The sequence below is a fragment of the Polyodon spathula genome, chromosome 6 (genome assembly GCF_017654505.1).
Source record: "Polyodon spathula isolate WHYD16114869_AA chromosome 6, ASM1765450v1, whole genome shotgun sequence".
In the NCBI taxonomy this organism is placed as follows: Eukaryota; Metazoa; Chordata; class Actinopteri; order Acipenseriformes; family Polyodontidae; genus Polyodon; species Polyodon spathula.
This window is the reverse complement of record NC_054539.1, coordinates 46,804,288-46,819,126: the sequence shown is the minus strand read 5'-3', so window position 1 is coordinate 46,819,126 and position 14,839 is coordinate 46,804,288. Positions and strand designations below refer to the sequence as shown.

At 34.9% G+C, this 14,839-nt stretch overlaps 1 protein-coding gene across 2 annotated transcripts in view; it reads left to right on the top strand.

The window, feature by feature from the left end:
* Window positions 1-734: 734 nt before the first annotated feature.
* Window positions 735-14,839, top strand: part of LOC121317242 (homeobox protein Meis1-like) — a 68,379-nt gene continuing 54,274 nt past the window's right edge. For both annotated transcript variants that reach the window (XM_041252951.1, XM_041252953.1), the window contains exons 1-6: window positions 735-1,395; window positions 3,070-3,296; window positions 4,630-4,771; window positions 5,020-5,070; window positions 5,725-5,775; window positions 6,755-6,901. In XM_041252951.1, coding sequence (XP_041108885.1) covers window positions 1,384-1,395; window positions 3,070-3,296; window positions 4,630-4,771; window positions 5,020-5,070; window positions 5,725-5,775; window positions 6,755-6,901 — 630 coding nt within the window. In that variant the 5' untranslated portion in view covers window positions 735-1,383. The remainder of the gene's footprint in view (window positions 1,396-3,069; window positions 3,297-4,629; window positions 4,772-5,019; window positions 5,071-5,724; window positions 5,776-6,754; window positions 6,902-14,839) is intronic.

The following is a 14,839-nucleotide window of genomic DNA, read 5'->3' as shown; positions in this document are numbered from 1 at the left end:
TGATTAACATACTGTTATTTTAAGTTGTGCTATTTATAGAACTTAAGTAAACTGAACAGAACTAGACATGGAGCACAAGTGAAAACTATACAGACCTGGTTAAATGTACAAATTCACAAATGTGTTAAATGGAAACACCCTATATAGTCTATCATGAATAAATAATTGCTTTGTTTATTAGACTAATTTGCTTGTCCTGCAAGTAGACACGTGGCACAGTTGGCTAATTACAATTATACTATATACATTCAAAACACTCGCGTTTGCATCAAAATTGCACAAGCTACAGAAATAATATAAGCCTAACACTATCCATATGCATGCATTGGCCTTTCAAAATATGACTTCCATCAGTAGGACATGAAAATATAATTTCCGTGTGTTAAAAAAATAAAAATAATAATAATCTAAACGAAATGTTTCAATAAACATCAAGTTATGAACTATTTTTTCCCATTACCTCTCAGACCTCTATAATGGAAATCACATAAAAAGCGTACTGAACAAAACCGTATCACACAATAAAAAATAAAAAATAAAACACAACAACAACAACACAAAAACGATAGCAATCTAAATTGAGAAATCGCTCCCATGCTTTAAACCGTAACGCCTCTATACTTTCTAAAGCTACCACACGTTTCCCCCCTCCTGTGTGAGCGAGTTGATGTAGCCCATTGCATTGTGTAAGACGCGACCTGGTATGGCCACCACTACTTCCGGGTTCCAGCATACTGGTCCAAATCCTCTTCTCAGTTGCCTGTGCAACACACACACACATTGTACACACACAGGGGCTGGCAGCTAGCAGCATCGATCGTGGTTCCTTTAAGACAAACTCAGCCAGAAATATCACCCCACCTCTTCTTGGTCTCATTTAGAGGCTATTGCATAAAGAAATCTGCTCAGGAGTTGAGACGGATCAACTAAAGAGTGAGCTTGATTTTTGTATGCATTTAGTATTAACATTTGAGGTGTCCTGACCAGTGGAAGCGCACGGGGGATCATCATTCATTCACTACCTTGACAACCTCGCCTTTGATTGACAGCTGGAGTGGCAACAAGCCATGAGACTAGCTAGTTTTGTTTGAGTGGCACTTTCTTTTTTTTTTTTTTTTTTTTTTTTGTTTAACTGATTTGGGAAGAAGATTTGTTCTCTCACTGTTGCTGCCTTGGAAAAAAGAAGGAGCTATTTCATTATACTCAATGTGCTTCACCATTAGCTGAAGTTGAGCTGAAGTGAAGATCTGGTTTGGTCGTCCACTTGAAAAGGATCGTACGGGATTTTTAATCTAGTGTTTGGATTTTGCTTGCTTATTTTCCTTCACACTGGCCTCCTAGGAGATATATTAGAAGTTGAAGGAAGAAGAAGGAGAGAGGCCAATGGCGCAAAGGGTACGTATTTCAAAGTTTCTGCAACTCAAATGTAGGATCAAATTGAAACGTGGCTGATGACAGACACACTACGAAAACTTTTTTTTTCTGTTAAATGGCATGTGAAGTTGCTCTAGGTCGTCTCTGTTTTTCTTTTACTAATAGAGTTGAATGGCAAACACTTTTTTTTAAACTACAAAGCAACTTCCAATAACTAACCTCAAGACTATTTACATTATTAATTAATGGGGGGGGGGGGGGGGGGGGGGGGGGGGGATCGACGACGACAAACTACTTTGAAAATGTAATTATAATTGAGTCTCTAGCAGAATGCACAGCTGTTCTTAGGTCAGGCTGCACACAATGATCGCGAGAAAGTTAACTTTTGTCTATCAGACTTTGTTTTGATTTTTGTAAAATCGTATAATACATCTTTCAGGTTGTATTTATTTAATGCCAGATTGGTTTATCTATCCATGTACACAGATCCAGGAAATAGGTAATTAAAAGGTTTATTCTAGCAAATACACGGGTACTTTCAGTTCTGAGATATGAAAAATATTTAGGCTTAAAATAGCTGAGATTTATTTAATACTTAAAACGGTATACATTGTGGAGGTGTAGCATTGCATTATGTTATACTGACAAATATTAAAGTGAGAGTAGGACATTTAAATACATATATAAATTAAGCCAACACCAGATCTAAATGTTAACACCTTTCTTCTCCTTTACCTTTTGCTTGTAGAAAGTGAGACCCTAGTTAGACCATGTTGGCTATTCACACCTCTGCAGTTTTAGTGGATAAAAGTGTTAATTCCTCTTTTTCTCACTTTCACTTAAACTATACTAACACGTACAAATCATCATTAATAATTGAGCTCTACAATTATCCAGTTAACTAGGTATTTGCAAAACGTTTCAAGTATTTTATATTTGCAATAACATTGTTGTAATAATAATATAAAATACATTGACAAACAAGTTGTGGTAAGTCTTTATATACCGATTTATATGCATATTGAAAAATATACAAAAACTACAGAATGCTACACATGTTTTTGTATATCTCAAGTTATTTTTTTTTAAATATTTTATAAAGACAGCCTTATTATTATGCCTTGTTTCAAAGATGTATTTTGTAATTCATTTCCATTTGTGTCTATGTGTGCGACGACAGCGCAACACAAATGACATTTGACTACAAACAAAAGGCCAATTTAGAGCATTATAGGAGTGATATTTTTTTCGAATATTTTGCATGTCAAGGTTAAGTTGATAACACACAAAAAAACGAAAAAGATATTTCGAAAATAAAACATCTATCTCAATTACATGAATGTATTGTTTGTATACGAATTGGAAAATGAAGTTAGCGTACTTTCTTTCACTTGTCCAATGTAAGTCCGTGCGCCAAGTTCCAGTTTAATGTCTCTAAGCTGCTTATTTTAAATTAGAAACTTTTTTTTTTTTTTTTTTTTTTAAAGGGATACACTTAAACTGGCTGAGCAATGACAGCCAACAGTTCGTTTTGTTTTGCTTTGTTTTTAAGTTTTAAGTTAGTTTAATTAAAACATTAAACTAACTTCCCCATAACTTATGACAAACTCGTTTCTCGGTGAAGTAGCTGCTTTATACAATTTATTTTTCCCAAGTAAGCATTGATTGTGACCACATTCCTGTTGTGTTGTACAGTACGACGATTTACCCCACTATGGCGGGATGGATGGAGTAGGGATCCCAACCACCATGTATGGGGACCCTCATGCCGCCAGATCTATGCAGCCTGCCCACCATCTGAATCACGGTCCTCCGCTGCACTCGCACCAGTACCCGCACACAGCTCACACCAACGCAATGGCCCCCAGCATGGGTTCTTCTGTCAACGACGCTTTAAAAAGAGATAAAGATGCCATTTACGGGTAGGTTTAGTCGACAGCCATTTTAATATTTTATGATCAAGAAGACCATAATATTATTAATGATTATTTGCCGGTAATGTAATGGCTTTAATGGTTAGTGTTTTATGTAGTTAAGGAATGTAGTTAAGAAAAATAAAAAAATACTTAACTTAAATTATTGCTAGGAGCTCATCCAGATTTAATTGAATTTTTTTTCATGGTGTGCAGTGTGGCGTGTAAAATGGTACTGTGTGTATTACATGTTTTATACTGTATATGTTTCTTAGAATACATAATAAACTATTAAAGTATTGATTAAACGTTTTACAACTAAAGTGTGTGGTATATATATATATATATATATATATATATATATATATATATATATATATATATATATATATATATATATATATATATATATATAATTCAACCCTTAAGTGAAGGTTATAAGGTTTAAGGCATTTATTTATTAATTTTGCTATTCAGTGTATTTGTGTATAAGAATGATTAGAAGTATGCGTTGTGGGGACAATCATTTGAATGGTTATAACTAAGTTATTGTCCCCCCCCCCCCCCCCCCCCCCCCCCCCCCCCCCCCCCCCCCCCCCCCCCCCCAGTATTTTGGTTAATGATACAGTTGATCCTTACACACCTAACATGTTTAAAATGTGGATAATGATGTGGGGATTTGTTCTCAATCAATGTTAAGAAAATTGCTAATCATGTGGGGTTTTTTTTAGTTTTTTTTTTTTTTTTTTTTTTTAATTATAATAGTTGCATAGAAGTTTTAGAAATGACAATTATGCAAAATAACCAAACTTGCCAGGACACATTTGTAATGGAAGTAAACTGAAGTTGAAGTAAATTAGAGTAAGCTTACAGGTTGCCAACTAAGAAACATTTGCCAAAAAATACACTTTTCTTATAATACCAAATACACTCAACCATAAGTGTGTAAAATGTTACATTTATCATTGTTGCACAGCTTGTGCTAAATATTGTTATTTATAAGAAACTTCATGAAACAATTAGAATGATTATGAGGGAAAATAAGAGAAAACAATTGCCCGTGTAAGCGCAGTATGGCTACGGTCCTGTCGCAAGTGTTACAATAAAAAATAATCAGAATACTTTGCTCATGCATTCTTGTGGTATAAACACTGTAACGTTTTGATGTCTCCAATAATGTTGTGTCTTGCATCTTTGCCTGTTGTTTCCAAAATCTGATAATTATAAACAACTTATGAGAGAGTTAACAGATAAAACCGAAAGCTATCTTCCTTTAATTTGTATTGCCTAAAATATTTGTTCTTTCCGTTGTAGTGGGCTTGACGGTTGCGTTTTCTTCCAGGCACCCGCTCTTCCCTCTTTTAGCACTGATTTTTGAGAAATGTGAATTAGCGACTTGCACGCCAAGGGAACCCGGGGTAGCAGGCGGCGATGTTTGCTCCTCAGAGTCCTTCAATGAAGATATAGCAGTATTCGCTAAACAGGTTAGGATTACCCTTTTACTCCGAAATGTTTCTAATGGTTTGTTACGTTACTTTCTGTAAATCCAATTTAACAGTAGATCTACACATGTTGATAAGCAGCAATACAATGAAGTAACTAACATGCGCAGTGTTTTTCTGTTATGTTTTAGCATTTTATGTGTGGTTTATGCAGTTTAGATAACGTGTTAAAGTTAATTTTGGAAACTCCTATATCTGATTCTTCTAATAAGTGCATTTCCTTACTTTAGATACGGGCTGAAAAACCTTTATTTTCTTCAAACCCAGAACTGGATAACTTGGTAAGAAGATAGATTTGTATATAATATGTTGATGATGTAAGAATCGTTATTATTATTATTATTATTATTATTATTATTATTATTATTATTATTATTATTATTATTGGTGGTGTTATATACTCCAGTCTATGTTTGGTTATTCTGTACGAATACGCACACACCGAAATGCATAATAACTGTTTATGCTTCCGTTACAAATAGGAGTGTTTGATTTTATGATAGCCCTCCTTGTCACCAGAGATAACCATCTCCTGTGTTTATTGGAAAGCTGTCATTGCTCTCAGTATCATGACGTTTTTTCAATGAACTGCGGTATGCAAATATATGTATAATACAAGCAAGATGCAATTTTTCGTTTTGGATTTGAGAAGTATATACGGAAGTACTTTTTCATCAAGTTGTCTTAGATGGCGCTTTTTTGGGATATGTCCACGGTTTGTAGCTGTCTCTGTTACTATGCGGGCTCAACTTTTAACACTTTATACCATTATAAGCTAAATAACAACATAGAAAACCAATGTTCTGTTTACTTTCAGTGCCACCATTGTAAATCGAATTGTTACGTTGTGTCTGCTTAAAATGCAACGAGACTTAACGTCATAATTCCTGAATTTATTTATCGTGGTTGTTGATCACTGTTAACTTTCTTTGCAGATGATACAAGCCATCCAAGTATTAAGGTTTCATTTATTGGAGCTAGAGAAGGTAATTTTCACCACTGTCTTCTGTTGCAGCATTATGTTACAGTTCAGACCTAGGGGTACATTTGCATAAACGTCTTTCTTTCTGGTCTGTTGCAATTAGTGTCAAAACCAATCTTGGCGCCCATTTCTCTTCGCAGTTTAATTACAATTTTAGGCTACTAAAAGCAGAATCAGAAACGCCCTGATAATGTGCTCATTTTTAATCATGTACTTTAGAGGATTTTTATTTATTTATTTATTTATTGCTAGCATGATGAAGCTTTGCGCTAGTCTGTAAAATACTGAAATACATGTGTACTACATATGTTATATTAAACATAAATAAAGATTAGGAGAAGGACAAAAAATGTTGAAAATGCAAAACAAATTCTTTTTTGAATTTTTTCATGGCTCTGTCGGTTTGAAATGTGTTACAGTAGTGTTTATATGCATAGTCAATGGTAATTTGATTCTTGTATATGTCTTTTTTTACTTGGAACATGCTACTCTAATGTTTGTGCACTTTTAACAAGAAAAACACGTTTCACCTTTTATGCTAATTTTTCGACATTAAATACCAGTGCTGGAGGTGGCAATATCCTATTCCGATTTAATACCTTTAGCTCCTCTGTGCACAGATTCCCTTGAAAGGGGGTTATAATGAAATAACTAGACGAAATTAAACAGTTTACCTTAAATGTCACTCATGCAGGTCATCTCTCTAATGGCCACAACCCCGGGAGCAGATGCATTTTACACGGGTGTTGAGTATGTTGTAGTCTGTGAATCGTCTTGTCACTGTCAATTTTATGCGATATCTCTATTTTGCAAGAAAATAAAGTTATTCCAAATTCTGGATGTGTCTGGGGGTCTCTAGAGGATAATTGCAAAGTGCTTCCACTATTTGGAACTTTTCATGTCAAAGGGGGGCTCTGGTTGCACTTGTCAATTTCGTTTATTTCCTTTGTGATTTTTATTTTTGTCTCTCTTTTTATCTTTAGGTACACGAACTGTGTGACAATTTCTGCCATCGGTATATTAGCTGCTTAAAAGGAAAAATGCCCATTGACTTGGTTATAGATGATAGAGAAGGCGGTTCTAAATCAGATAATGAAGAAATCACAAGATCATCGGGAAATCTTGATCAGGTATGTCAGATATTTTCTGTTCCATTACAATTTATATTCAGATCATTTGCTGGGTCACTACACCTTATTTTATTATTTGCATATGATTAAGTCAATTTTAAATGAATTTCTATCAAAATGAACATTTTTGAATAATGTGGCTATTATTGCTTCATTAAGACTTGCTCCCGGAACCGACCTGGCAAGATTGGCTTGTAAAAGCCTGCCTGTAAACTTGACCTGCTTCGCGTTTAATTTTTGTCTTTTTTTTTTTTAAAACAAAATGTAAATGTTAACTATAGCCTTGATGATGGATGAACATGTAGCTCCCACAATATGAACTTTTTTTTTCTCAAATGAATACAAATCTTGCATAGGTGGTCTTGGAAACAGGTAAATATATGGGGGTTGGATTTTAGCAAATACTGTCCATTTTCCCTGGTGTATTCGGTTTGTTACTTTGCCTTTTCAATGTTCCCTTGCCTGTCGCTTTTAGACTTGAGTGCACATTGATAAACGAAGGGCAGTTTTGCTGAAAACGTGCTTATTTTTATAAGGTATTGTTGTTCTATTTTTATAGAACAGGCCTGCTCCAAAAATTGATTCACTGGAACTCATTTAAACGTGAGTTTGTTTTGGTGTAACTAAAAACAATCATATTTATTTTAAGAAAATTGGATGGCATTGTTACTTAAAAACACATTAGTGAATAGCACAGGGTGCAAACTTCTTGCTTTCAGTTAAAAATGAATACAGAGATTTGCTTTAATGCATATGGAAAATATACCAGTTCTGATTAAAAAAATCTCTGCACTGTTGCATTTCAAGGATATTACGTATGTACATACATAAGTGAACAATACAAACACGACAATTACACGGCTGGATCAATTTAATGAAGCGATGGGGGTAAATAATGTAAATCCATGAACCTCCATCTGGCTGAGTGTTCGGTTGTAACCATATAGCTGGCTGTTGTGTAGTTGATGTGTTGCATCGGCCACTCATTTTCATAATGCAGAATGTTTTGATCTCTTACTCAGCCAGCATGTTTCATTGTAAAAGAATATTGGCATTACCCTTATTATAACATTACAATATAATCTTTATAGATAATACATAGCTGGTGTTTGAATGTGCTACCAACTGAGATGGTAACCATGTAAATAAAGAAAAGTCTTTGCACACATAATGGGTTATGCTTTTGCAGTTCATAAAATAACACATTTTAGAAGTTAGAATTCACGTATCGTATGCTTATCGGCGAAGACAAAACTCTAACCGTAGATAGAAATAGACTTCTTGAGCACTCTGGGGTGATTAGGTGGAAGCAATTTCAAATTAATGTTGCTCGGGGGCTCTAGTTGAATCAACCCTTTAATTGACTTTAAAATGAAGATACATACCCTAATTTCCCCTAACGAAACATACTTTTACAACTGAAATGTGAAACAAGATACACCCTTCTAACTGTGAACTTATAAAACATGTAGCTTAGCAACATTATGTGGCACACCAAAAGAATAGGTCTAACTTTTCATTGTTTTGCAATGTGTATCTTGTGGAGAAGAAACTATATATGAGGGCAGTGACGTTCCAGCAGTCACTTTTTTTGTTAATAGTCTTTTTCAATTTAAGTATATACTTTCTTTTTTAAATCAGATAACTGTAGAGTAATACATATGGTTCATGAATATGGTAAAACATATTAAGAACGTTTTGGTGGTATAAGGTACACAAGGAATATTAATTTGTTAATTTGGGGATTATGCTGCCGTAATTAAAGGTAACAACCTTGAGCTTAGTTTGATTTTTCTAGTAATGCTTTTTACTAATGTTTTAAAACATAACATGTAACATCAGCAGTAATTTTCTATTTTTTCCATATGCATTTTTAATATATGCCCTCGGAATGAAGTTGAATTGGACTGAAAAAAAACCCCAAAAATAAAACAAACATTGCTGTTTGTGCAGATTCTTAACAATGTTAAGAAGGAGAAAGAAAGCTTATTTATTCATAAACGCATAATAATAATTCTGCAGAATTCTCCTAATCACTGGGTCATTACTGTAGACAAGAGGCCTGTTCTGTTTGTTTAAAATAGTGCTTCTTTTTTTTCTTGTTTTAATAAAGTGCAGTATGTAACTCTGGGAGGCTATGTGTATGTAGAAACACGGTTCTCCATTTGCTCCTGAATGTGGCCCAGCCAGTTTGTAATCATGTTGTGTACCCCCCCCCCCCCCCCCCCCCCCCCCCCCCAGGTGTTATACGAGCTGGAGTGACTGGTTATCTAATTAACCCTTTCCCTCCAGAGTTCGTTGAGTATTAGGTCCCTGAAGATTTGGATTTGAAGGAAAAAAAATCTTGCAACTAGTTGATTGTGCAAAGGGGGAAAAAAAATCTGCTGGTACACAAAGCTAATTTGTTTAAAACGGTGTGAATCCGGATCAAATTGGACAAAGTAGGGCATGTGATTGTGCAAAAGAAAAACAAAACAACGAAATATTCTATGAAATAGAAGAAAATATTTTTAAGGCATTGTTTTGCACTGGCTTCTAAATGAAGGGGCCCAGTGCGGGATTTCCTTTTCAAAACCCATAGGCTGACGCTTCACTCAGCCACATTATGTAGCTTACTACAAGCCAGTGAGGTCAGTGTGGCGTTCCCAAGTACAGTAGTTATTGTGAGTGAACCCTTGACTAATGCTTTAATGCTGTGGTTAAGTCTTAGTTCGATTCTCTGTGCACAGCTTTTGTGATTAACAACACAGAGCATGTGTTGAAAAAGTTCTGCCATTACCTTGAAAAAGTTAGGGTTATAATCAGATGTTGAGTGAGACGTCATCTGAGTTTTGTTTGGTGTTTGGGTAAAGGTGTTTTTACAGCATTGTGTCTTGTATCTTGTTAACAACCTGGAAGTAAATTGTATTTAACATTTCTGAGGTTGCTAGGCTATGTATTATTTGAATAATGCACATTGTCCCAAGTCTAGATGTACGACTGGCATGCAACTATAAGTGGACCTGGATACTATAAACACTTTTACCCCTTCTCCACGGGCACATCCAACCTCTGAGGGCTCGGTAAGGTATTGGTACAGGTGGTTCTCCATGGACTGTTTGTCGAGCCGAGCGAGAATCAAACCATGAAACTCTGGCCTCACAAGGCATCTGAATCTGGCTGTGAGCAGAGCCGAGCCAGGGGCAGGATTAAGGATTTTCAACATTATGTTGCAACAGTCAGTACACTCCAGAAAGAAAAACAACAAACATGGCTGGCAGTGAGTGTGATGAGAGAAGAGTACAGCCTTGGGACGCTGAGGAAGTGCAGGCTCTAGTTTCTCTGTGGGCAGATAGAAGTGTTCAGGAAGATCTGGAGACGTGCGTCAGAAATGAGAAAGTTTATGCCCGAATTTCTGATGATTTGAAACAAATGGACATAAACCGCGGATAGAGTACACTTAACTCACATACTCAAAAACACAAAATACTGCTAAATTTCTCATCCTTGACCTTTATTATATTAATATAAAGAAAAGAAAATGTGGAAAATAAAACAATTCTAAATTTATTTACAAAAATACAGTCAAACAAAATACTTTACAGCTGTACCATACATACAACTACGGCTCTCGTTGCTCTCATGCAAAAAAAAAAACCCCAAAAAAACAATATCCTTACATGGGATATCTTTGGCAAATTATATTTTTAAAACCTTTTTTTATTCCCCTTCGACAGAACTAATTGAACTTCAGTAAGTCGGTATAATCAGTAAAATTTGTGGCTTATGAAGAAATTCCTAAATGTTTTTACATTTTTTACAACCCTGTTCCTGTGCCTTGTGTTATTTATCAGCCTGTGTCTCCTGTAGACCTGAACGCTTTTAAAGCTTTCAAACCCATGACTACACAAAAGCAGACCCGTGGTGCGTTGTTGTGTTTTTAATTTTCTACTTAGTCTGTAGTCACACTGGGTCCATTTAGAGGGTTTGGTCCACACTCGGTACTGTTTGGTATGAAGTGTGAACAACAAAGTCCGCTTGGGAAACGAACCGTACTGAGTCCACCTAAAGAACTTGTGTCGGTTCGTTTGGTAAAAATGAGCTATGCAGGGTAACACCACTCGGAAGTAAACATTTTGCGGTTTATTTCATATTCTGAGGAAACAAGTAGAGCAAAAAACAAAAAAATGTCTCTGGCAAATACATTAGGTTTATCACTACCAGACATACTATGAAAATTGATATTGTCACAGTTATCAGCCTTAATGTATTTGTCCTGGTCGGAAACAGTAAAATTGTTAATCGCCCAGTTTTTGCTATTGTATTATTTCTTTTTTTTTAAGTACAAAACTGTATCAACATATTCAGCTAATAGCAAAGTAATGTATTAGGCCATGTGTTAGTGGCATTCAAAAATAAAATAAACAATTTTATGGATTATTTGTTTAATCTTTCTGATTATGTGTATACCATATGTTTAAATGGTAATAGCTGTTCTATTTTTTAAATCTGGCTTTTTGTACATTTAACATGTTTTGACTAGATGACAATATAAAGAAAATAATGTTCTTATGATCTGCAATAAATTTACCCGATGTTTAATTTTTAAACTATTATTGTGTTATTTTATATACTGTTATTTTTGTTAACAACTTCAGAGTTACTACGGTGTCTGAATTGAAGAAAAAAAGGCCAATTTTTCACTGCGGGAAACTGAAGCTCTAAAAGAAAATATTGTCAGACACCAAAATCCAAGCTGAACTGGACAAAAAACTCACATAGTAAAATATTTTCAGTCTTTTCTCAAACTATTTTGTTTAACGCTGACATTAGGAGAACCGTGGAGAATTGCGTAAACTGCATTCTCATACTGTAGGCATTCAAGAAATGTATGAATTAAATTAGTGAAGTGCTCCCAGTGCTTTCTTCCACAGCAATATGTAAAAATCTAAAACATGCTATATTAAAAACCAGAGCAATACATCAATAGCCGCCATCTTTAAATCTGCCTTGCAGGGTATTGTAAACATTCGGTTCACACACCATAGAAACGAGCCGAGTGCACTCGCAAACTGCATTGTGAACACAAACGAGTTGGAAAAGGACCAAAAATAAACAAAGTTTAGCTCGCATCCAAACAAACTTGGTCCCTTTGCTCACAGATAAGTGTGAACAATGAACACATTGATACATTGTTTAAATGAGACAAACCAAACCGTCCGTTTGTAATGGACCAGTGTGAATGCAACCTTAAACACATGCTGATGGTCACAAAAGCTAAAATCTTGGTCTAAAAAGCAAACTATTGTTGTTGTTGTTGTTGTTGTTGTTGGTGGTGGTGTTATGTTGTTATTACGTATTGGAAAGTTTTAATATATTATTCTGTTTGCAACAGTCAACTTATTATAATTTTATAAAGCAGTCTGCAAGAAAGCAAGTCCTAGTATTTTGTTTCTTACTAGGTAATATATCATTAATACAGCATCATTTTTCAAGTGAAATAATTAGCATATTTATTTTTCATTACTTATACTATTGGTATTATTGTCATAGTTTTAGTTAAGTAGGAGAAGTTGTACTGTACGCCTGTAATTCAACAATATTTGGTTCAGTGACTGCGAATTGTTCAAGGATAGTAATCTGGCAGTACAGTATAGTCGTCTATGTTATAAAACATCAACTCTAAAATCATTAATTTTGTAGCTGCCACTTTAAATTATAATACATGTCATTTCTGGGGGGTTGGTGTCATTCTGAATCCATTCTTAAGGTGCTCTGTAATTTAGTAACACTTTCCCTATAGCATTAGACAGATGTATTAGCAGCACTGAAGTATATAAACTAATGCATGGCAGTTAATGTAGTGCAATGACCTGTAGAAATCCAGTGCCAAGGGATCATAATGGAGTTGCTTTATGTAGAAGACAGATTTAAAAACTCAATTTTTGACACAATATTTCAATCTTACAGATCAAATAGCAATTTAAGGTGTATTTAATGTTTTAATATAGTGCTTCTTTACAGTGGTGGATGGTGGTCCAAAAAAATGGGGTGGCAGAAAAAAAGCAGTGGTCTTGGGGTCCCCTCTTAAGCCACCAGCAGCAGAAGAATCTTATTATTCTATTCTGACTGACAACACTTTTTATAGCTTCTTAACATTTTGCCCCAATTCAAAGCTGTTAAATGTATTTTCTCCACAAGCCAGCAGAAAAAAAGAAAACAGTAGCCCACTCTAATTTATTCTAATAAACTGAACTGTTACACACTGGCAACGTATGTTTAAAATACAACATTGATATAGCATTTAGATTTCAAGACCACGTCACTTTAACATACTTTGCATAAAATATTTTCTAAACAAAGTTGTTAGGCAGGAGAAAGGCACACAAAAATCAAGCACATCCTAGCGACTTGTTAAACTTAATAAATGGCCAACAAAATAATTAGACATTGTTATGTACAAACTAGAACACGTTCTTTTTTCCTTTCACTATTGTCAGTGTTAGCATCTGAGGTCATCAGTGTGGGGTGGCGCACGTCCGGTGATAAACAGGCAAAGGAGATGGGAAGCACGCTGCCTTTGGCTATCATCTTAGATGGCTTTACTCACGTGGGCCACGCTAGCCATCTGAAGAAATGGAAGAACATGACTAGCTAATAGACATGCTAATCATAACTATAGAAGAGGGAAGAGCATGTCTGCCTGTGTCTTCCTCCTCTGAATGTACAACGGTGAATGAGTGGAGAATATGGATCGGGTGCCTGCCTCTGCACACAATAAATATGTTGCATATTAAATATAAATAAATAAATAAATAAGAACTTTATTTTAAAATGATTGAGTAAGCATTGCCTCCTCTGCCTCCTCCGACAAACCGCCCTTGCTTATCTTGCACAATCTTTATTATTTTTTTCAAACTCAATTTAACGTAGAGACTCATGCATAAAACATTTTATTAATGAGGAGAAACAGTATAAGTCTGTTATATACATTTTAATATAAATAGTATGTACAGGGTAGTCAGGAAAGGTAACTGTATAATTTAGGAAGTTAATAGAAAAACAGCTGTTTAGCAAAATGCTTCGTTGGAATTATTAAATTTTGCTCTGTTTGGGATGACCAAATAAGTTGTAAAAATGCCAACAAGCCAACATTAACTTACTCAACAAGTGACAGGGAAGGGCATAACAACAAGCAGTAATTTGGATGTGTTTATTACATCAAACATGCACTCAAAACTAAAGTGACTAAAGGTGTGTGGGGATTTTGCCTCAATTTTGTTGTATTCAAAAAAGCAAACTTAACACGTATCAATTAGAACTACTAACTTCAATACAGTGTGGCAGTTTGGGGAGCGTTTACTTATGTGGATTAGCAATTAATATGATGTTAATTTAAGATCTATTAGCAAATTAATACGTTCTTTAAAAAAAAAAACTCAGTCACTGTTATGTGCCCCTGAGATTGTTTCTTGTTTTTTTCAAATGATTTTCCAGAACTTCTCAATAATGAAAATATAATTGGTTTATGAGAAGGCTAAACATTTTGAACAGTAAGCAATGGCAACAGCGTTGAAAGCATAATAAACAGCTGCTAACAAGAGGGCAACAATGTTTCATGAGAAACAGGGTGATGTATGAAAAACAAGAGTGTGTTTAGACTGATCCATTTTACTCTGGAGCGCATTGCACTTCTGATATTTTGATTAGATGCAGTTTATGTAATTAAGTATTTTGTTTTCATACTCAAGGTTTAGAAACACATTTTTGGCCACTTTTTAAAAATGTATAGTGATTTCTAAGAATGATAATTATTCTGCAATAACTCAGTGTTTTTTAACCCCGGTCCTCAAGTAATCATAATGGTCCAGGTTTTTGTTTTAACCAGTTCGTTATTTGAGTAGTCAGTGATGTCAATGATAAGGTAATTAAATAGAAACATATAACTTAAATGCATTT